This window comes from Electrona antarctica (genome assembly GCF_951216825.1).
Source record: "Electrona antarctica genome assembly, chromosome: 14".
Lineage (NCBI taxonomy): Eukaryota > Metazoa > Chordata > Actinopteri > Myctophiformes > Myctophidae > Electrona > Electrona antarctica.
The window spans coordinates 5994392-6019115 of record NC_136795.1 but is presented as its reverse complement, the minus strand read 5'-3'; the positions used below and the strand labels follow the sequence as shown (position 1 = coordinate 6019115).

General features: G+C 45.0%; 2 protein-coding genes across 2 annotated transcripts in view; both read right to left on the bottom strand.

The window, feature by feature from the left end:
* The window catches only part of LOC306936297 (extracellular serine/threonine protein kinase FAM20C-like), a gene marked incomplete at its 3' end in the record, with an annotated part of 32890 nt that extends 8792 nt beyond the window's left edge, over positions 1-24098 (bottom strand). The window contains exon 1 of the mRNA XM_079519786.1: positions 24007-24098. The remainder of the gene's footprint in view (positions 1-24006) is intronic.
* On the bottom strand, positions 1200-20218 carry LOC306936296 (uncharacterized protein; the record flags this gene model as incomplete). The annotated part of the gene is made up of 10 exons (XM_079519785.1): positions 1200-1534; positions 1691-1783; positions 3349-3423; positions 3616-3663; positions 3894-3941; positions 11736-11880; positions 13342-13488; positions 15544-15803; positions 16872-17098; positions 20208-20218. 10 exons carry the CDS (start codon positions 20216-20218, stop codon positions 1200-1202), a joined length of 1389 nt encoding a protein of 462 aa, XP_079375911.1.
* Positions 24099-24724: the final 626 nt, after the last annotated feature.

Below are 24724 nucleotides of genomic sequence, written 5' to 3'. Positions count from 1 at the left end.
TATTTACCCAGGGTAACTGGACTAAGCATCAGATACTTGTTTACAGCCAGGCCCTGCTCATAGAACATTTCATGGTAGTGGTTCAATGCCTTGCTCAAGGGCACTTCAGCGGTGGTAATTTTAACATGCCGGTCCGGGGATACGAACTGGCGACCTTCCGGTATCAAGACCGCTCCGCAAACCGTTTGGCCACCGCTGCAACAGTTAATCAAACTAATCAAATTAATCAAGTCAAGTGTAAAAAAAAAAAAAAAAAAACACAACTAAGTGGTTAATCAAACTATAAAATAACAATGTTCATGTTGATTTGTTAATACATTTAAAAATAAATACAAAATAAACACGCTGGCTTCACAATTAGGCTATTCAACTCATATAAGCTCTACTGCTCTGCCAGCTCCATATATGGACACATACAGTATGGGTCCGACCGACTCAACACCGGGCACTGCACTGCACTCCCTGTGGGGGTGTAACGTGTGTCGAGTTTGAACTAGTCGGTGGGGCGAACGGTTCTTGAGTTACGTGGATTACAACACACACACACACACACACACACACACACACACACACACACACACACTGCATTTAGATACAGTACATCATAATGTATTGACCCTGGCATGTTGGTCGTGTTGTCAGTTCAAACCCTGGCGGGATGGTCGTGTTGTCAGTTCAAACCCTGGCATGTTGGTCGTGTTGTCAGTTCAAACCCTGGCATGTTGGTCGTGTTGTCAGTTCAAACCCTGGCTGGATGGTCGTGTTGTCAGTTCAAACCCTGGCTGGATGGTCGTGTTGTCAGTTCAAACCCTGGCTGGATGGTCGTGTTGTCAGTTCAAACCCTGGCTGGATGGTCGTGTTGTCAGTTCAAACCCTGGCTGGATGGTCGTGTTGTCAGTTCAAACCCTGGCTGGATGGTCGTGTTGTCAGTTCAAACCCTGGCTGGATGGTCGTGTTGTCAGTTCAAACCCTGGCTGGATGGTCGTACCAGGGCATGTTGGTCGTGTTGTCAGTTCAAACCCTGGCTGGATGGTAGTACCAGGGCATGTTGGTCGTGTTGTCAGTTCAAACCCTGGCTGGATGGTAGTACCAGGGCATGTTGGTCGTGTTGTCAGTTCAAACCCTGGCTGGATGGTAGTACCAGGGCATGTTGGTCGTGTTGTCAGTTCAAACCCTGGCTGGATGGTCGTGTTGTCAGTTCAAACCCTGGCTGGATGGTAGTACCAGGGCATGTTCTCCAGATCAGGAAGCATGTCCGTTAGTTCGGGGTCTCGTAGCAGAGACAGGAACGCCTGGCAGGTCGGTTCTCCCTTGTCCCTCATTCTGTCCACCAGTTCAGTAGCTGCCTTGACTGGGTCAGACTCTGAGATGTTCTTCAGTTTATAATACTCCAAGTCCACCAGGAGCTTTGCTTCATGTTGAAACACACACTGGATGACATGTCCAATTTCTGCCCTCAGGATAGCTTGGAGGTCTGTCTTGTTTGTTCTGAGATGCTCTGTAGCTGTCATGCCTGTGTAGCAGGAAGAGGCACCTGGAAGAGGAAGGATAACGCGATACTTTCATTGTTCATGAAACATTTCACGTGCTGCAAAATGAACATTTAAATTCAAGGTCTGAAACCTTTTGTAAATTATTTGAATGCAACCAGACGTATTCTGCATTATATTACGGTAACAGGACAACTCACCCCGTCCCCGGTTTTCCTTCTGGAATTCTCCCCAGTGAGGGGTGGGAGAGGCCGTGGAACTTGAAGGACAACGGACGTGCTCTTTATGAGAAACTACAAATAAAAACGTCAGCGAAAACAGAAGCGCAACACAAGGATATAAAGTAAACATTCGGTCCAAAATGTCCAGTTCGCTAATTCAGAAAAATGCACATAAAGTTGCACAAAGACCCGCACACCGTCCGCACTTGCAATACAAAGTTTATTGGCAAGGTTTCGGTCAAAGACCTTCTTCAGGCATCTCAGATGCCTGAATACATTGAACCCTGCCTATGCACCCGTCTCAGAGCATAAAGGTGAATACATTGAACCCTGCCTACTCACCCACCTCACATTATACAGGTGAATACATTGAACCCTGCCTATGCACCCGTCTCAGAGCATAAAGGTGAATACATTGAACCCTGCCTACTCACCCACCTCACATTATACAGGTGAATACATTGAACCCTGCCTATGCACCCGTCTCAGAGCATAAAGGTGTGCATAAGACTTTGTTGCCTACAGTTCGCTAATTAAAAACAACTACTAGTACTACTACTTTTGTGTTGAAAGTTGAAACTAACTATTTCTCTAACTATAAACACACACACACACACACACACACACACACACACACACACACACACACACACACACACACACACACACACACACACACACACACACACACACACACACACACACACACACACACACACACACACACACACACACACACACACACACACTTCATATGTGACCTGTCTGTTCTTCTGTAACATGAATTGGCCGGTTTGGGACATGCAAACCTTCATCCAGTAGGAAGTCTATCTCATCGGGTACCAGGTCTTTGTCTAACCCTATAAGCGAAGTGTGTAAGTGGACAGCTGTGGGGTTTGTCCTCTGGTGTTTTCTCCAGAGGTACAGCATTTGATAAACTCTGTCCACGTGGTGTGGATGGTCCGACTCAATCTGCTGCATCTCAACCTCAGCGATGCCCAGCGATTTTCTACAACGGACCATATGTGACTACATTTGACTGAGGGACTGCCATTCATGTCATATGAAAGCAGGGAATCATAGCTTCAAATTGACATATTAGTTGTTCAGTTTGGCCCACCAGTTTTGGAGATATGGCTTGTAGAGTAATGTCTTGCAGAGAAACAGCGAGTTGAGAAAACAGGCTTGAAAGGTTCACTTCTGTGGACTCTAACATTACACCTATAGCTACATGTTTAAGCATTTATTTCATATTTACATGTCAATTTCAGCTTATTCCAGACATGCTCTAGTATGTGAAGAGTCTGCCTGTGCTATAAACTCATTTTGGAAAAAAATAAAAGTTTTGCTCCTCTGGTGAAAAGCTGGAATTTGCGCGATGGCAGCCATATGGATATTGATATAATGATATTCAGTATAGATATACCAGCCAGCCAGTCAGCCAGCTAGCCAGCTAGCCAGACAGACAGCCAGTCAGTCAGTCAGTCAGTAGGAGGTCAGGCAGGCAGGCAGGCAGGCAGGCAGGCAGGCAGACAGACAGACAGTAGGAGGGCAGACAGACAACTGCAACTCCGTTTGTTTTATCAAAGGTTACAGTTGTCCAAAATGAATTGTTGAGTAAGGAAATGTAAAATCACCTCCTCTCTCCTGTGGGAGACAAAGTCTCTTACTGGAAGGTCCTTCCTCTGATCTCTGCGCCGAGACGGCTCCGCCTGTAAGACAGATGGACCTTACACTCTGCTGCCTTCTACCATGCTGAAAATACCATATTATATTATATCACACAACAGAAAACTAATGTATCATCCATCCATCTTCAACCGCTTATCTGTAGTCGGGTCGCGGGGGCAACAGCTCCACCAGAGAGCTCCAGACGTCCCTCTATATGAATGTATCATGCTTACATAAAGTCCTTTTGCTTGGCCTTTTCTCTGTGCAGGACACCAAGCCACCTGGAGAAGAGAACCAAAGATAAGCAGCCTCGTTCAGAAATCCACTGCAGTTACATAATTATATATAAACAAAAGCAAAAAAAATCAAGTGGGGACCCACTCATATAGAACACAGCAAAGCGAGGAAAAAATAAATAAAATAAAGAATATATTTGTGGATGTGGAATTTATTTAAAACAGGCTAATGCAAATGTGGGTTGAGTGCAGTGAAGTGAAGAGCAGATGCTTACACATGCTCCGTGGGCTTGGCTGTACCCTGGTGCATTTCTCCAAGTCACCTGGCGCGGGGGACACAAGTCACGACCGTTAGTTCAATATATACACTGATAAAATACACTTAACGTTTCAAGCATACAAGCTTTTAAACACATTATGCACAAACTAGAGCAGGTCTCCGCCAGGTTGGGTTGCCTACCCCAGGGCCTGCAACAAAAAGGCATTGGAATAGAATCTGAAAATAATGTGACTGAATACATTTTGTAGGACATTTTGTAGGGCAGTGAGGGGGGTTTGATTCTACAACCTACTGTTCAAGAGTCATAGACGGAAACGTGAAGGGCCCTGTTACAGTGCCACCCTGTTACGGTGAAGGGCCCTGTTACAGTGAAGGGCCCTGTTACAGTGAAGGGCCCTGTAACAGTGTCACCATGTTACAGTGAAGGATCATGTTACAGTGCCACCCTGTTACAGTGTCACCATGGAGGGCCCTGTTACAGTGCAACCATGTTACAGTGTCACCATGGAGGGCCCTGTTACAGTGCCACCCTGTTACAGTGTCACCATGAAGGGCCATGTTACAGTTCCACCCTGTTACAGTGCCACCATGAAGGGTCCTGTTACAGTGCCACCCTGTTACAGTGTCATCATGGAGGGCCATGTTACAGTGCCACCCTGTTACAGTACCACCATGGAGGGCAATGTTACAGTGCCACCCTGTTACAGTGCCACCATGAAGGGCCCTGTTACAGTGCCACCCTGTTACAGTGCCACCATGGAGGGCCCTGTTACAGTGCCACCATGGAGGGCCCTGTTACAGTGCCACCCTGTTACAGTGTCACCATGGAGGGCCCTGTTACAGTGCCACCATGGAGGGCCCTGTTACAGTGCCACCCTGTTACAGTGTCACCATGGAGGGCCCTGTTACAGTGCCACTCTGTTACAGTGCCACCCTGTTACAGTGCCACCATGAAGGGCCCTGTTACAGTGCCACCATGGAGGGCCCTGTTACAGTGCCACCCTGTTACAGTGTCACCATGGAGGGCAATGTTACAGTGCCACCCTGTTACAGTGCCACCATGAAGGGCCCTGTTACAGTGCCACCCTGTTACAGTGCCACCATGGAGGGCCCTGTTACAGTGCCACCATGGAGGGCCCTGTTACAGTGGCACCCTGTTACAGTGTCACCATGGAGGGCCCTGTTACAGTGCCACTCTGTTACAGTGCCACCCTGTTACAGTGCCACCATGAAGGGCCCTGTTACAGTGCCACCATGGAGGGCCCTGTTACAGTGCCACCCTGTTACAGTGCCACCCTGTTACAGTGCCACCATGGAGGGCCCTGTTACAGTGCCACTCTGTTACAGTGCCACCCTGTTACAGTGCCACCATGAAGGGCCCTGTTACAGTGCCACTCTGTTACAGTGCCACCATGAAGGGCCCTGTTACAGTGCCACTCTGTTACAGTGCCACCCTGTTACAGTGCCACCATGGAGGGCCCTGTTACAGTGCCACCCTGTTACAGTGGCACCCTGTTACAGTGTCACCCTGTTACAGTGTCACCATGGAGGGCCCTGTTACAGTGCCACTCTGTTACAGTGCCACCCTGTTACAGTGCCACCATGGAGGGCCCTGTTACAGTGCCACCCTGTTACAGTGTCACCATGGAGGGCCCTGTTACAGTGCCACCCTGTTACAGTGGCACCCTGTTACAGTGTCACCATGGAGGGCCCTGTTACAGTGCCACTCTGTTACAGTGCCACCCTGTTACAGTGCCACCATGAAGGGCCCTGTTACAGTGCCACTCTGTTACAGTGCCACCCTGTTACAGTGCCACCATGAAGGGCCCTGTTACAGTGCCACCATGTTACAGTGTCACCATGGAGGGCCCTGTTACAGTGCCACCCTGTTACAGTGTCACCATGGAGGGCCCTGTTACAGTGGAGGGCCCTGTTACAGTGCCCCCTGTTACAGTGTCACCATGGAGGGCCCTGTTACAGTGCCACCCTGTTACAGTGTCACCATGGAGGGCCCTGTTACAGTGGAGGGCCCTGTTACAGTGCCACCCTGTTACAGTGCCACAATGGAGGGCCCTGTTACAGTGCCACCCTGTTACAGTGTCACCATGGAGGGCCCTGTTACAGTGAAGGGCCCTGTTACAGTGAAGGGCTCTGTTACAGTGCCACCATGTTACAGTGTCACCATGGAGGGCCCTGTTACAGTGGCACCCTGTTACAGTGTCACCATGGAGGGCCCTGTTACAGTGCCACTGTTACAGTGCCACCCTGTTACAGTGCCACCATGAAGGGCCCTGTTACAGTGCCACCATGTTACAGTGTCACCATGGAGGGCCCTGTTACAGTGCCACCCTGTTACCTCCATGACGCCATGATTTGAAATATCATTTGCTTGGCATTCTGGGAGTAGACTAACAGTTATGTAGAAAAAAGGAGAATCCCGCACACTGTCTTCACTTAGGTTGGTTTTTATTGCAACGTTTCGGTCGTCAGACCTTCATCAGGCATAAAGCAGTACTGACAAACAGTCAGCATAAATACATCTCTGAGATCAGCGGGGGCCAATCAAATGACACACACCAATCCGTTACCATGGAGAGGGACTGCCCACAGGTGAGTACAGGTGGTATATTTTTTCCATGATAAAAGGAACATTTATAAATATACACAAAATAGAATAAGATAGCTACAATAGAATAAATCAATCAGTATAGTAAAGGCAATATACAATGAAAATTGAAAACCTTTTTAAATGTACTGACTGCTGAATGAATATTGGACAATTATATTTAAGTAAAAACATGTCCCTGGAGGGCATAATGTCCAATACATGTACTGGGGGTCAGACCTAATAAATTACAGGTATAAGGGTCTGTACTCCAAAATACACTACATTGACATCACACACAATGACAGCGGGAGATCAAACAGACTAGAACCAAGATATCAAAAAATCAATAAATAAAATATCAGAAAACCCCAGAGGTGAGAAAACCTCAAAATTCACAACATCACATTTAGTAAGAATTCATCATTTAAACCTTTTGGGGCTAAGGTGTCGCAAGTGAAAATCCAATATGCCTCACGTCTCTTAAGGAGAAGGTCATGGTTTCCGCCTCTGGGTGGTAGAGGGACCATCTCCATGCCAACAAAGCGTAAGGTGGATATGTCATGTTTCATATCATTGAAATGAACGGCAACCGGGTAATCCCTGTCGTTTCTGCGAATAGAGCTTTTATGCTCGCTGATGCGCGTTTTTAGCTTCCTAGTAGTCTTGCCAATGTATGCAAGACCACAGGGGCAACGTAGCATATAAATCACATGGGTAGATGCACATGTGATGACACTTTTGATAGGGACGGATTTGCCTGTTTGTGGGTGACGAAAAACCTTAGCTTTGTTGGTGTTATTGCATTGAGCGCAGTTCCCACAGGGGTAATTGCCATTTGGAATGGGGCTCAGTAGGGTTTGAGTGAGTTGCGCTGGTTTATTGCTGGCAAAGTTAGCTTGAACGAGAGAGTCTCTTATATTTCTCCCCCGTTTGTTCACAAAAAGCGGAGGGAATTGGAAAGTGCGTGAAAGTTCCGGATCAGATTGGAGCAGATGCCAGTGTTTTTTAAAAACTGATCGGATGTGATGAGAAAATGGGGAATGAGTAGTGATACAAGTGACTGAGAAGTTCTTATCCTGTTTAATATTCTTTTTTAATAAATCAGAGCGGGGTTTTTGGAGGGCTGCCTCGAAACCCGCATCAACCCATTCTGACGGATAGCCCCTTTGAATAAAACGTTGTTTCATTTCAGACGATTTATTTATGTAATCCTCTGTTGTTTGGCATATTCTCCGGAGTCTATAAAATTGGCTTTTTGGCAAACCTTGTATAAGGGGTGTGGGATGTGCGCTCTTAGCCAGCAATAATGTGTTCCTGTCAGTTTCTTTTCTATAAAGGGTGGTAGATAAGCCACCGTTGTCAATATAGACCCACATATCCAAAAAATGTACTTTTTCCGGGCTGGACTCACAGGTGAACGTCAGGTGACTCTTAAAGCTATTAAGTAGTTCAACAAAGTTGTTTAACTCATCTAAGTTACCCTGGAAGATACAGAAAATGTCATCAATAAACCTATAGTATTTCAGAATTCGTGGGAGGTACACATTCTTATCAGGGTTAAAAACAAAGTTCTCCTCAAAATAACCCATGAAAAGGTTGGCATAATTAGGCGCACAAATAGTCCCCATACTGACACCTGAGGTTTGCAAATAAAAATCTCCGTCAAAGCAGAAATTGTTGTACTCCATTACAAAGGTGGCTAGGTCAGAAATAAATTTATTGGGAGGATTGATAGTCTGATCCCGGTTTTTTAGAAAATGATTTAAAGCCTCTAGACCCTCAGAGTGAGGTATATTGGTGTAGAGGCTAGTGACATCTAGAGTCAACAGAAATGTGTTAGCAGGAAGGTCAGTTACAGAGGAGAGTTTATTTATAAAGTCAGTAGAATCCTTAATATAGGCCGGTAAGGCATGGACAAAAGGTTTAATAAAAAAATCGACAAAAGCCGAAAACACCGGGCTAAACAACACCAGCGCACAGCTGAACCGCCTGAACGGAGGGGCGACTCGTCGAGAGAAAGCGACTTCACTTTTGACAGTGACTCATCCGTACAGTCACAACCGACGAGCAACGCTTTTTTATCCACACGCCGGCAGCAAGACGAACGTCCAAGAAGAGGTGCAGACGCGGTAAACGCACCCCCAGGCACAAAGCAACCCCCATGGACGCGCAGCAATGCGAGGAAGAAACGGTAATCAATATATCATCTAAAGAACTCACAGACACACAGTTGTCTATTCTTTCAAAGGGACTTTCTTTTGTACCGACAAGTGGGGTAAATGTTTTTGGTTTAAAGGTGGACTTATTCAAATGTTTTAGGCAAATCAAACTGAGACATTTTTTTGAAAAGAATAAGCCTACAGATTCTGCTGCCAACACCACCATACCTACCACTCAATTTAAAAAGAAGAGTACTTTCTGTCCCTTTGTATTGAATCCCTCTATTAACACGTTTTGTAGAATTGTCGAACAAGACATTATGCAAATGCATGCTAAGCCTAACCGTACCTCACATAATTTGTCCAAAGAAGAAAGGCTAACATTAGAGACTTTAGCAAAGGATAAAGACATTGTTATTAAACCTGCAGACAAAGGAGGTGCAATTGTAATTCAAGACTCCAGTAAATATAAAAGTGAGATATGTTCCCAACTGTCTAACACACTTTTTTACCGTAAACTTACTTCTGACCCCACTGCTGATTTCCAAAAAGAAATTGTCACTTTCTTGGAAACGGCAAAAGAGAGGGGATGGATCACTAAATCCGAATTCGATTTCTTGCATTGTCAACACCCAATTAGACCTGTTTTTTATACTCTCCCAAAGATACACAAATCCCTTATGAATCCTCCTGGACGCCCTATTGTGGCACAAACGGATTCACTGTTATCTCCTTTATCGGCTTTTGTCGATTTTTTTATTAAACCTTTTGTCCATGCCTTACCGGCCTATATTAAGGATTCTACTGACTTTATAAATAAACTCTCCTCTGTAACTGACCTTCCTGCTAACACATTTCTGTTGACTCTAGATGTCACTAGCCTCTACACCAATATACCTCACTCTGAGGGTCTAGAGGCTTTAAATCATTTTCTAAAAAACCGGGATCAGACTATCAATCCTCCCAATAAATTTATTTCTGACCTAGCCACCTTTGTAATGGAGTACAACAATTTCTGCTTTGACGGAGATTTTTATTTGCAAACCTCAGGTGTCAGTATGGGGACTATTTGTGCGCCTAATTATGCCAACCTTTTCATGGGTTATTTTGAGGAGAACTTTGTTTTTAACCCTGATAAGAATGTGTACCTCCCACGAATTCTGAAATACTATAGGTTTATTGATGACATTTTCTGTATCTTCCAGGGTAACTTAGATGAGTTAAACAACTTTGTTGAACTACTTAATAGCTTTAAGAGTCACCTGACGTTCACCTGTGAGTCCAGCCCGGAAAAAGTACATTTTTTGGATATGTGGGTCTATATTGACAACGGTGGCTTATCTACCACCCTTTATAGAAAAGAAACTGACAGGAACACATTATTGCTGGCTAAGAGCGCACATCCCACACCCCTTATACAAGGTTTGCCAAAAAGCCAATTTTATAGACTCCGGAGAATATGCCAAACAACAGAGGATTACATAAATAAATCGTCTGAAATGAAACAACGTTTTATTCAAAGGGGCTATCCGTCAGAATGGGTTGATGCGGGTTTCGAGGCAGCCCTCCAAAAACCCCGCTCTGATTTATTAAAAAAGAATATTAAACAGGATAAGAACTTCTCAGTCACTTGTATCACTACTCATTCCCCATTTTCTCATCACATCCGATCAGTTTTTAAAAAACACTGGCATCTGCTCCAATCTGATCCGGAACTTTCACGCACTTTCCAATTCCCTCCGCTTTTTGTGAACAAACGGGGGAGAAATATAAGAGACTCTCTCGTTCAAGCTAACTTTGCCAGCAATAAACCAGCGCAACTCACTCAAACCCTACTGAGCCCCATTCCAAATGGCAATTACCCCTGTGGGAACTGCGCTCAATGCAATAACACCAACAAAGCTAAGGTTTTTCGTCACCCACAAACAGGCAAATCCGTCCCTATCAAAAGTGTCATCACATGTGCATCTACCCATGTGATTTATATGCTACGTTGCCCCTGTGGTCTTGCATACATTGGCAAGACTACTAGGAAGCTAAAAACGCGCATCAGCGAGCATAAAAGCTCTATTCGCAGAAACGACAGGGATTACCCGGTTGCCGTTCATTTCAATGATATGAAACATGACATATCCACCTTACGCTTTGTTGGCATGGAGATGGTCCCTCTACCACCCAGAGGCGGAAACCATGACCTTCTCCTTAAGAGACGTGAGGCATATTGGATTTTCACTTGCGACACCTTAGCCCCAAAAGGTTTAAATGATGAATTCTTACTAAATGTGATGTTGTGAATTTTGAGGTTTTCTCACCTCTGGGGTTTTCTGATATTTTATTTATTGATTTTTTGATATCTTGGTTCTAGTCTGTTTGATCTCCCGCTGTCATTGTGTGTGATGTCAATGTAGTGTATTTTGGAGTACAGACCCTTATACCTGTAATTTATTAGGTCTGACCCCCAGTACATGTATTGGACATTATGCCCTCCAGGGACATGTTTTTACTTAAATATAATTGTCCAATATTCATTCAGCAGTCAGTACATTTAAAAAGGTTTTCAATTTTCATTGTATATTGCCTTTACTATACTGATTGATTTATTCTATTGTAGCTATCTTATTCTATTTTGTGTATATTTATAAATGTTCCTTTTATCATGGAAAAAATATACCACCTGTACTCACCTGTGGGCAGTCCCTCTCCATGGTAACGGATTGGTGTGTGTCATTTGATTGGCCCCCGCTGATCTCAGAGATGTATTTATGCTGACTGTTTGTCAGTACTGCTTTATGCCTGATGAAGGTCTGACGACCGAAACGTTGCAATAAAAACCAACCTAAGTGAAGACAGTGTGCGGGATTCTCCTTTTTTCTACATATCAGTTTCCTGTTATCCGACGCACCTGTCCTTTGTAGGTGTGCAGAAGGACTTTTTCGTATAGTAGACTAACAGTAAAACATTTAAGATTACTAAAATGCGACAAATTTAAAAGACTTATGACTAAAACTAAATACAAATTTGCTATCAGAATCAACACTGCTGTGTACACAGTATTTTAGTATGTAGGTACCTTTTCGAATGTTTGCATGCCATGTTGCCATTTCTGCCTTGTCTTCACGTTGAAGTTGAAACCTCATCTTCTCATCTCCCTCATGCTCTACTTCCACCGTGTAGTAACCTGGGTGTATCAGTTCCTCCAGGGTGAACATCAAGCCCTGCACGCGCACATAATATTAATTAATACATTAACTTACACATTAACTTTTTATCCCAAGATTTTGTAATCCATTTTTTCACCCAGTGTCAATTATCTAATGGGGGGGGCAGCGGACTGACCTCATGCTTCCTTCAGTGCATGAAGAGTCCAAGCTGCTTCTTTTAACCTGACAGGGGGGAGTTTCCCCGGCTGGACGTATCGTGTGGAAGGAATACGTTATTCCGACCAGATCCTTTCCCCTCCATCAGGCGCCCCGGCTGGCCAGGGGGAGGCAGTTTAGAGACCAGGATTACTGCATGTTTTTGTGAGGGTACCTACCCTAGGGGACACGGGGGGAACATGTGAGGGTACCTACCCTATAGGGGACACGGGGAGAACATGTGAGGGTACCTACCCTAGGGGACACGGGGTGAACATGTGAGGGTAGCTACCATAGGGGACACGGGGAGAACATGTGAGGGTACCTACCCTAGGGGACACAGGGAGAACATGTGAGCGTACCTACCCTAGGGGACACGGAGAGAACATGTGAGGGTACCTACCCTAGGGGACACGGGGAGAACATGTGAGGGTACCTACCCTAGGGGACACAGGGAGAACATGTGAGGGTACCTACCCTAGGGGACACAGGGAGAACATGTGAGCGTACCTACCCTAGGGGACACGGAGAGAACATGTGAGGGTACCTACCCTAGGGGACACGGGGAGAACATGTGAGGGTACCTACCCTAGGGGACACGGGGAGAACATGTGAGGGTACCTACCCTAGGGGACACGGGGAGAACATGTGAGCGTACCTACCCTAGGGGACACAGGGAGAACATGTGATGGTACGTACCCTAGGGGACACGGGGAGAACATGTGAGGGTAGCTACCCTAGGGGACACAGGGAGAACATGTGAGGGTACCTACCCTAGAGGACACGGGGAGAACATGTGAGGGTACCTACCCTAGGGGACACGGGGAGAACATGTGAGGGTACCTACCCTAGGGGACACGGGGAGAACATGTGAGGGTACCTACCCTAGGGGACACGAGGAGAACATGTGAGGATACCTACCCTAGGGGACACGGGGTGAACATGTGAGGGTACCTACCCTAGGGGACACGGGGAGAACATGTGAGCGTACCTACCCTAGGGGACACGGGGAGAACATGTGAGGGTACCTACCCTAGGGGACACGGGGAGAATATGTGAGGGTACCTACCCTATAGGGGACACGGGGAGAACATGTGAGGGTACCTACCCTATAGGGGACACAGGGAGAACATGTGAGGGTACCTACCTTATAGGGGACACGGGGAGAACATGCAAACTCCACACAGAAAGGCCCTTTCGCCAGCTTACACATTCATAACAAGTACATATTCCTTCATAGCTATACAGGTACACCACTAGTCACTATACATCATTACAAACAAAACATGGCAGGCCGAATGAGCATTGAGACGAACACACCTCGTCACCAGGGATTATTTCTACCCCAGCGTGTTCACTCGTGAGACAGTAGGTGGCGTGCTCTACCAGTGGACGACTGGTGCAGGCATTCTTCTCAACTTTCCCGAAACTCTTCGCGGAACAGCTGAGCAAAGCCTTCCGGATGTTCTGCCACGCACAAGGAGGACATGCAGGTGGACAAGGTTAGGGTGCTTTTCAGAGGAAGAGGAGAGGCAGAGAAGGTATAGAACCAATTCAGTCAGTTCTTTCCAGCTCAATTATGTAAGTATTAGTCAATTTACAATTTAGGCATTTATCAGACACTCTTAATCCAGAGAGATTTACATTAAGCAGGAACAAAAACATGGCAATACATCACATACGTAACAACAAGTAGTTATCATGAAACATACGTAAGAACGTAACAGTGGAATATCTATAAAATGGAACTATGCATGTATAGTGCTATGTCTATATAAAAAGCTATAAGTCTACATAAAATGCTATCTAAGTCTACATAAAAAGTCGGGGCTAGGGCAAGTGCTACGGGCCATGATGGAGTCTGAAGAGGTGGGTTTTCAGACTACGGTGGAAGATTTGAACTGCCCACAGCCCTCCTACAGACTGGTTTCTGAACTGCCCACAGCCCTCCTATGAGACACAGACTGGTTTCTGAACTGCCCACAGCCCACAGACTGGTTTCTGAACTGCCCACAGCCCTCCTATGAGACACATACTGGTTTCTGAACTGCCCACAGCCCTCCTATGAGAGACAGACTGGTTTCTGAACTGCCCACAGCCCTCCTGAGACACAGACTGGTTTCTGAACTGCCCCAGACTGGTTTCTGAACTGCCCACAGCCCTCCTATGAGACACAGACTGGTTTCTGAACTGCCCACAGCCCTCCTATGAGACACATACTGGTTTCTGAACTGCCCACAGCCCTCCTATGAGACACATACTGGTTTCTGAACTGCCCACAGCCCTCCTATGAGACACATACTGGTTTCTGAACTAGACACAGACTGGTTTCTGAACTGCCCACAGCCATCCTATGAGACACAGACTGGTTTCTGGACCGCCCACAGCCCTCCTATGAGACACAGAGTGGTTTCTGAACTGCCCACTGCCCTCCTATGAGACACAGACTGGTTTCTGAACCGCCCACAGCAGACACAGACTGGTTTCTGAACTGCCCACAGCCACACAGGGTGGTTTCTGAACTGCCCACTGCCCTCCTATGAGACACAGACTGGTTTCTGAACTGCCCACAGCCCTCCTATGAGACACAGACTGGTTTCTGAACTGCCCAAAGCCCTCAGACTGGTTTCTGGACCGCCCACAGCCCTCCTATGAGACACAGACTGGTTTCTGAACCACCACAGCCCTCCTATGAGACACAGACTGGTTTCTGAACTGCCCACAGCCCTCCTATGAGACACATACTGGTTTCTGAACTGCCCACTGCCCTCCTATAAGACACAGACTGGTTTCTGAACTGCCTACAGCCCTCCTATGAGACAGAGTGGTTTCTGAACTGCCCACAGCCCTCCTATGAGACACAGACTGGTTTCTGGACTGCCCACGGCCCTCCTATGAGACACAGACTGGTTTCTGAACTTCCCACGGCCCTCCTATGAGACAGAGTGGTTTCTGAACTGCCCACAGCCCTCCTATGAGACACAGACTGGTTTCTGAACTGTCCACAGCCCTCCTATGAGACACAGACTGGTTTCTGGACCGCCCACAGCCCTCCTATGAGACACAGGCTGGTTTCTGAACTGCCCACAGCCCTCCTATGAGACACAGACTGGTTTCTGAACTGCCCACAGCCCTCCTATGAGACACAGACTGGTTTCTGAACTTAACCCATTTTGACCTGAGATCAGATTCTAAAAATGTCTTCTACATCCTGACAGTTTTCTGAAAAAGCTATGTTTCTATGTCAGTCGTTCTTCGATTTTTCAAAAATAGCAGACCTACAAGCTCGTAGTGCGCCACTCGGTGGCGTGCTATGAGCTTGTAGATCTGCTATTTTTCAATAGCTAAAGCATAACATAAACCAAAAGGGGTTCCCGCCCAAAATGGGTTAAACTGTGTGACGGGCACAAGCTCTTTTGCACTCATGTGCGATAAAATGTAAATGCCGTTATCGTTACACTCAGTCATGCTAAAACGTGTACAAATGCAATCTTTCCGTTTCCACCGTGGAGCAATCCTCACCTTAACGTGCGCCGGGCTGTTGTTGGGGACGAGGTAGATCTGTAAGGTTAGCACGTCGTCGTCGTCACAGCTCAGGTCCTTGTAGATCAGCACGGCGCCGTGGTATTCCAACAGCGTTGTGTTTCTGACGATGGGAGTGCCAGGTGACAGGGAGGACACATACCACTTCACATGGCTACCAGAGGACTCCGCTGGCTCAATGACAGGATCCTTGCCAGTGATGTGTAGGACGCCAAATACTGTCTCCTTTTCCACTAGGCCTGGGAGAAGACACAACGCACGGAAGGAAGGAAGGAAGGAAGGAAGGAAGGAAGGAAGGAAGGAAGGAAGGAAGGAAGGACAGTTTTTGCAGAGAAAACAAGAAAAGATGCATGGAAGACAATGGTAAATGGTGCATTTATATGGCGCCTTTATCCAAGGCGCTTTACATAGACTGTGCATTACATTCACCCATTCACACACATTCACACACCGATGGCGGAGGAAACCATGCAAGGCACCAACCTGCACATCGGGAGCAATCAGGGGTCCAGTGTCTTGCTCAAGGACACTTCGACAGCAACTCTGGGGGAGCCCACAGGGTTCGAACTGGCAACCTTGCGGTTACCATCCAGCCACTCTACCCCTGAGCCACTGGTCAGGGGTAGAGTGGACGGTAAAGAGACCAGATGGAAACCGTGAGGTTCCCGGTTCAATCGCGGGCTCCCCCAGAGTTAGTGTTGAAGTCAAACACTAGATAAAGTGCCCCTCAGGGCACAGGTCTCCACCAGGGCAGGTCAGGTTGTGGCCTCCTGGTGGCGCTATAATAGGCCAATGTGAAAAGGGTGCCATTTCTTCTTACGCCTTGGATTGAAATTGGATGATTTGACACATTTTGTTCCAAAAATGTGTTTTGCAAAAATCCACCTGTTGGTGGCGCTATAACAGGCCAATGTGAAAAGGGTGGGATATATTCCTCAGCCTAGTAGGAAAGTCTGTGAAAGATTTCAAGTGAATTGCACACTGCGTTCATGATTTGAGGCTTTTTGTTCAAAACGGGCCAATCCTGCAAACTTTGAAAGCCAATGTTAGCCAATCAGGATGGAATATAAAATATGGGACAGATCCGTCTTGAACACATGACTATAGAGATACTGTGTAACGATTTGCAGGATTTTTGGACACGCACACGCACACACACACACACACACACACACACACACACACACACACACACACACACACACACACGCACACACACACGGACGGTGTGTGTACTCTCTCCCCATGCCTTCGGCCTGGTGGAGACAAAAAATTAAAAAGTAATGGAGGGGACGATTTGTTCTCACCAGCCAGGCACAGGGAGTGAGGGAGCTGGATGGACTTGAGGGCAGAGTCATCCTTCGGGACCGTCTCCACGTTGAATGTGGGCCCAGCGATCATCCAGGGCTTCTGGACCAACCTGCCGAACTTGGACCACGGCAGGACAGAATAGCGAACCACAACTGGCTCCGACGCCTCCAATATCAAGCCTGTGGACTCACACTCGTATGTCCCCTCTGCTTCCAGCCGTGCCCTGAAACAACAACGCACAAACACACACACACAAAACAAACAAAGACAAAAGTGAAGAATGGGTCGAATGGGTAAACTATAATATAGTGTCCCGAACATTAGCTATGTCAAATTTGTACATTTCTGAGTCATTCCATGAAACCGGTATGATTTGGCCTTTTTTAAAATTTTGACCGAAAGGTTTTACTTTTCTGAATAGCCCAGCGTCGCAGTCCCGCCCCCTCGAGAGACCCGGAAAAGAAATCCCCGTTAATTTTCCAAAGTATTCATTTAAAGACGTTTTCGCTGCGGACAAAGCCAACTCTTATCGTGACAAATCATGACAAACACAATGTTTTGGGCCAAACAAATATATTTAAATAAATACGTTTTGAAATGTCTATGGGAAAAATGCATTGGGATTAATTTCCTGGGCCTGGCGTCGTCATGAAAGGGGGCTGGACTGCGACGCTCTATTAAGGACAACTTTAGCTATCAGAATAACATAATTTCCCATCTCAGGCATTCAATTAATATTTGTATGTATTTTTATATAGAATAATATAGTAACGGGGTTGAAAATCATAACGGGGTTGTGTCAACCCCGTTACTCACGGGGTTGTGATTTTTTACTGAAGATGGCCACTACTCTACCTGTGGTGATTAAGAGGAGACCACATGGCATGCATGAGATTAAGAAATCAGATATATTGTTGAAATAACAAACATAATTTTCACAAATAATTGTTTTCTATTTTTATTCCATGTAACGGAGTTGAGCTGTTATGCTTTACGACCACATGTGAGAGTAGAAATTACTCTTCAGTCATGACCCACACTTCATGACCATAGGTGAGAGTAGTGAATGGCATAATTTATGGATTTTTGCACATTTCTAATAGTGATATCTGAAGTCGACTTTCATCGAAGGCCATTGGGGACATGAAAAAATGGACAAAATAGGGGGTGTGTCTACTGAAAGAAATCAAGATCATTTCTGATATGAAGATACAATCCATGTAATTTTTACACAATATTAAAGGGAACATATACATTGATGAAAAAAGGTTTTGAAAATAAATGTTGGTGACTCAATCAATAAAATACACCTTAAAAGGTCAGAGGGACTGCAAATCGTACCGGTTTCGTGGAATGACTCTTCTAATAGTCTTATTTAGCAATATTATTATTGTGTGCTGTTTGTGCAGAAATCACACTGCTCCAATGCGATGAATATACATTTGTGGTTGTGTTTATGTCATGTGAATATGAATGAAAGCAGAAGGGTAGATGATGTTCAGACTCACTGATAGCGCCCTCTGGAGAGTTTATCAGGAATGATCCTCTCACTGCCGTAGCTCTACCAACCAAACCCAAGGCATCAATTAATGTTATGAACGTTGAATCTCAGTCGCAATACATGGAGCACCAGCAAGTTGTGATATCTGTTGATCTGTAGCAAGTCAATGTATGTTTTATGAGTGAGATACCATACCATACTAGTAAGGGCATTTTATCAGGTATTTGACCAATCGTTACAAAGACATTTCTTCACCAATATGTTTCTAAAGGTGTCTAATAACATATGCTAAAAGTTTGAAATTCAACTCCCGGGGGAAATTTGAGTTATTAGCATAATATGTGACCATACCATTAACTCCAGTTAAGTCCAAATGTCATAATTCTTTCAGTAGCATGTGACATGTCAAACTAGGGGGTTTTCATGATTCTGTATCCATTCCAAGCATTAGTTTTGCACACAAAACACTCCTTGGGCTAAATTCGGCCATATCCACTTCCATATCCAAATGTGCTGACCTCATCACGTTTGTGATGATGGCAATGGCTGTTTTCCTCCCAAGGAGTGTTTTTGTGCAAACTTAATGCTTGGAATGGATTCAGAATCATGAAAAACCCCCTAGTTCCATATGTCTCATGCTACTTAAAGCATGATGCAAATGTGGCTTATATAGGATGTTAATGGTATGGTCAAATAAATTCAAATTTCCCCCAGGAGTTGAATTTCAATATTTTAGTACATGTTATTAGACACCTTTAGAAACACATTGGTGAAGACATTTCTTGGTAACGATTTAGTTCCCAGAGTTGCATAGGTTTCTCTTACTATACTGCATACTACAACGTACCATGCTGCAATTATTCATGTATTTATATACTATACTGCATACTACAACGTCATAATTCTACTGTACTGCACTTTGGTGAATTGTGTCATGAATTCATCAAATAAATCAAATAAAAAATCCAAACACGCCGGATCTCATTTAGAGACCATTACCAGGGGTAGAGTGGCCGGATGGGAACCACAAGGTTCCCAGTTTGAACCCTGTGGGCTCCCCCAGAGTTAGAGTGTCCAAGTGTCCTTGAGCAAGATACTGCACCCCTGATTGCTCCCGATGTGCAGGTTGGTGCCTTGCATGGTTTCCTCTGCCATCGGTGTGTGAATGTAATGCACAATCTATGTAAAGGTGTGTGAATGTGTGTGTGAATGGGTGAATGTGATGCACAATCTATGTAAAGGTGTGTGTGAATGGGTGAATGTGATGCACAATCTATGTAAAGGTGTGTGAATGGGTGAATGTGATGCACAATCTATGTAAAGGTGTGTGAATGTGTGTGTGAATGGGTGAATGTGATGCACAATCTATGTAAAGGTGTGTGAATGTGTGTGTGAATGGGTGAATGTGATGCACAATCTATGTAAAGGTGTGTGTGAATGGGTGAATGTGATGCACAATCTATGTAAAGGTGTGTGAATGGGTGAATGTGATGCACAATCTATGTAAAGGTGTGTGAATGTGTGTGTGAATGGGTGAATGTAATGCACAATCTATGTAAAGGTGTGTGAATGTGTGTGTGAATGGGTGAATGTGATGCACAATCTATGTAAAGGTGTGTGAATGTGTGTGTGAATGGGTGAATGTAATGCACAGTCTATGTAAAGGTGTGTGAATGTGTGTGTGAATGGGTGAATGTAATGCACAGTCTATGTAAAGGTGTGTGAATGTGTGTGTGAATGGGTGAACGTGATGCACCATCTATGTAAAGCTCCCTGGATAAAGGCGTATAAATGCACCATTAAGAGACAGAAACAACATGAATGAACTGACCTGGTGGACATGTTCGCATCTTTCACAGCATGATCTTCTGTACACCTCATCTGGACGAACAGATAACTACAGTTACACATGGATAGATGTTGGTGCTGATATGAGATAAAAATAATATACAGTATGTTTCTCACGGAAAGGTTCAACTCCAGGACAAGCTTTTAATTAACATCATTCACATCAAGTCATCAAACTTAATCTTATCACCATGGGAAAGGGGCCAACCTATTGAGAGGTGATTATGATTCATTCATTCATTCATTCATTACCTACCATTGTCAGTATCATCCGGGCCAGGTTCCATGAGCTCTGCAGGAAGACATTAAAGTGAATAAATGTATGGCTGTGTGTCATCTTTCATTTTGTGCATGGAAGGCAGAACAGGACTAAGAGAACAGTGTGCATGGAAGGCAGAACAGGACTGAGAGAACAGTGTGCATGGAAGGCAGAACAGGACTGAGAGAACAGTGTGCATGGAAGGCAGAACAGGACTGAGAGAACAGTGTGCGTGCGTTGCCTCAATGACTGGCTGGTCTCTGTGTGTGAACCTTACACCAGGGCTCCACCGGGCGCGTCAGCGTCGCGTCTCCGTCACCGTCAGGGAATGTTCCTTTTTTAATCAATGAAGGGTGGCTCCACTGCCCGCGTTGCGTTGCGTTGACGGAGACGCGACGCGTGCATTAAAATTGAACCGGTGCGTTTTTTGACGCACGCGACGGAGACGCAACGCGTCCGGTGGAGCCCTGGCGTTAGAGTATATATAATATTATCTCCTCGCATCCACTTGCATTAAGTTACTCAAAAGCGCATGAGGCGATTTCACTCTTCCTTCCGGGTAGGAACAGAGTGCATTCTGGGATGGATTGCCCCAATAACATGAACGCGCTGTACCGTTGACTATCATTGCGCCGTTTGCGTGCGTTCACGTATGAAACATAGCGTTCACGTGTCATGGGCCCAATAACATGAACGTGCGCAATGATAGTCAACTATCCGGTTCGGTCTCTATCCTTTTAATACTCTGTGCATAGATCACACACGGCGGCGGTGGATCAGGGGTAGAGTGGCCGGATGGTAACCGCAAGGTTGCCAGTTCGAATCCAGGCTCCCCCAGAGTTGGTGTCCAAGTGTCCTTGAGCAAGACCCTGAACCCCTAATAGGCCTAAAAAGGGGCGTGACCCAAAATAAATTGCAATAGTAATAATTCAAGGTTTTTTATGATCCTTAGGGTCATCCAATTAACATATAAAAAATTGTGAATTATATAAATGTTGGATCATGGTAAATGCAGAGGTTGAAAGTTGGGTACCATTAACATCCTATATGGTAAAGAAATATATATATAATTTGAATTATGCTTTAAGTAGCATTTAACGTGTCAAACTAGGGGCTATCCATGATTCTGAATCCATTGCAAGTATCGGTTTTGCACGAAAAACACTCCTTGGGCTAAAAACTTGCCCTTAACCCATTTAGGCCTGACCTCGAAATTTAAAAGATTTCTTCTAAATCCTCCAGTCTTCTGAAATAAATATTTTCACGATTTTTCAAAAATAGCAGACCTACAAGCTATGAGCTTGTAGATCTGTTATTTTTCAATAGCTAAATTATAACATAATGTTTTTTACTAAAACTACAACATGACATCACTGAGCCGCGGTGGTAAGAGACTCACCGCTCACCCAAACACATCTCTCTGTTGTTACTAAAACTACAACACGACGTCACTGAACCGCGGTGGTAAGAGACTCACCGCTCACCCAAACACATCTCTCTGTCTTTACTAAAACTACAACATGACGTCACTGAGCCGCGGCGGTAAGAGACTCACCGCTCACCCAAACACATCTCTCTGTTTTTACTAAAACTACAACATGACGTCACTGAGTCGCGGTGGTAAGAGACTCACCGCTCACCCAAACACATCTCTCTGTTTTTACTAAAACTACAACATGACGTCACTGAGCCGCGGTGGTAAGAGACTCACCGCTCACCCAAACACATCTCTCTGTTTTTACTAAAACTACAACATGACGTCACTGAGCCGCGGTGGTAAGAGACTCACCGCTCACCCCAAACACACCTCTCTGTTTTTACTAAAACTACAACATGACATCACTGAGCCGCGGTGGTAAGAGACTCACCGCTCACCCAAACACCTCTCTCTGTTGTTACTAAAACTACAACACGACGTCACTGAGCCGCGGTGGTAAGAGACTCACCGCTCACCCAAACACATCTCTCTGTTTTTACTAAAACTACAACATGACGTCACTGAGCCGCGGTGGTAAGAGACTCACCGCTCACCCAAACACATCTCTCTGTTTTTACTAAAACTACAACATGACATCACTGAGCCGCGGTGGTAAGAGACTCACCGCTCACCCAAACACCTCTCTCTGTTGTTACTAAAACTACAACACGACGTCACTGAGCCGCGGTGGTAAGAGACTCACTGCTCACCCAAACACATCTCTCTGTTTTTACTAAAACTACAACATGACGTCACTGAGCCGCGGCGGTAAGAGACTCACCGCTCACCCAAACACATCTCTCTGTTTTTACTAAAACTACAACATGACGTCACTGAGCCGCGGTGGTAAGAGACTCACCGCTCACCCAAACACATCTCTCTGTTTTTACTAAAACTACAACATGACGTCACTGAGCTGCGGTGGTAAGAGACTCACCGCTCACCCAAACACATCTCTCTGTTTTTACTAAGCACCGTTTCGGTGGTCACCTTATCACCTATAACTGGAGTGTGAACAGGCCTTTGCAGGACAAAAAAGGAATATGTCTCTCACCGGAAACCACATCCTCCTCTTCCTCTGATGAGCTTTTCACCGACTGCATCTAATGAATCAACGATGAAGCAAAAATAAACAAAACTTACATTTTCATAGTAGACTAAATATAACATTTCCATATTTTGGATTCGGCAACGTGGACATTAAGTATGCTATACAGCATCATTTCATGCACAGAAAGCATAAATATACAGCATACATTGCAAATGCTTTGCAGGTCCTGTCCTGCATAGAACCACAACCAATTCAACAGGTGCACATCATTATTCATAGACGTGTAAAAGACATCAGATGTATTTCATGGACCTGAGAATGAGTGACCTCTGTCTTCATCGGTTTGTCTTCCTTCAATGCATCAGGGAGGACAGAGCTGGTTGATGAGCTGCCTGAGAGAGAATACAGTATGAATGCTGCTCAAAACCATGTACAGTACAGTACAGTACAGTACAGTACAGTACAGTACAGTACAGTACAGTACAGTACAGTACAGTACAGTACAGAACTAATCAGATTAATCAAGTCAAGTGTAAAAAAAAGTGGTTAATCAAACTATAAAATAACAATGTTCATGTTGATTTGTTAATACATTTAAAAATAAATACAAAATAAACACGCTGGCTTCACAATTAGGCTATTCAACTCATATAAGCTCTACTGCTCTGCCAGCTCCATATATGGACACATACAGTATGGGTCCGACCGACTCAACACCGGGCACTGCACTCCCTGTGGGGGTGTGGAACGCGTGTGTCGAGTTTGAACTAGTCGGTGGGGCGAACGGTTCTTGAGTTACGTGGATTACAACAACACACACACACACACACACACACACACACACACACACACACACACACACACACACACACACACACACACACACACACACACACACACACACACACACACACTTTGTGCATTTAGATACAGTACATCATAATGGTATTCTAGCAGTGTGTTATATAGTGTAATGGGCAAAGGAGTGTATTTACTAGAGGTTGGCTTCTCCTTCTTCCTCTGTGCTGGGGTGGATGACGAAGATGTTCCTGGCTGTTGTTCATCCTCACCAGGAGGAACACTCTTTATGAATGAATGAATGAATGAATGAATGAATACAATAATAAACTATAATACTCCCTTGTATAGTTTGACATCTGATACTGAGCAACCTTGGAGGCCTACAGTACTACAGTAAGTACAGTTGGATATAGAGCATTTTTATTATATCGTTTTGTTCATCTGTCTGTTACTATTTTTCTATTCTCTTCATTATTAGTTTATTTACCCAATTTTGCTGTCTTGTATTGTTTTTGTCTTTCTGTCCTATTTTATTTGTCTTGTTGTGACCTTGATAGGGTGTGTGTGTGGTGTGTGTGTGTGTGGGGGGGGGGGGAATAACATCTTGGATACAGTAAAATGTACATGATGTAGGTATACAAAACTAAACTAAACTAGAACTGCACTCTGCTGAGTGCCTACATGCTTGTTGCACACAAGTAGTGCGCAAGCAGAGCGTGCAAGTACTGTAGACCGCTACAAACTTTAAAATCTCAGCCTCTCTGTGAAAGAACGTTTGCAATATTGAATTATTAGGTTTAGCTATTTGCTACGTACCTTGCTTTTGGAGGAAAAAAAGTAGTATTTTGAAGTATGGTAATGATTACTTATGCCTGTTATGGCAGTGGTGTCAGATTACATACATGTATACAT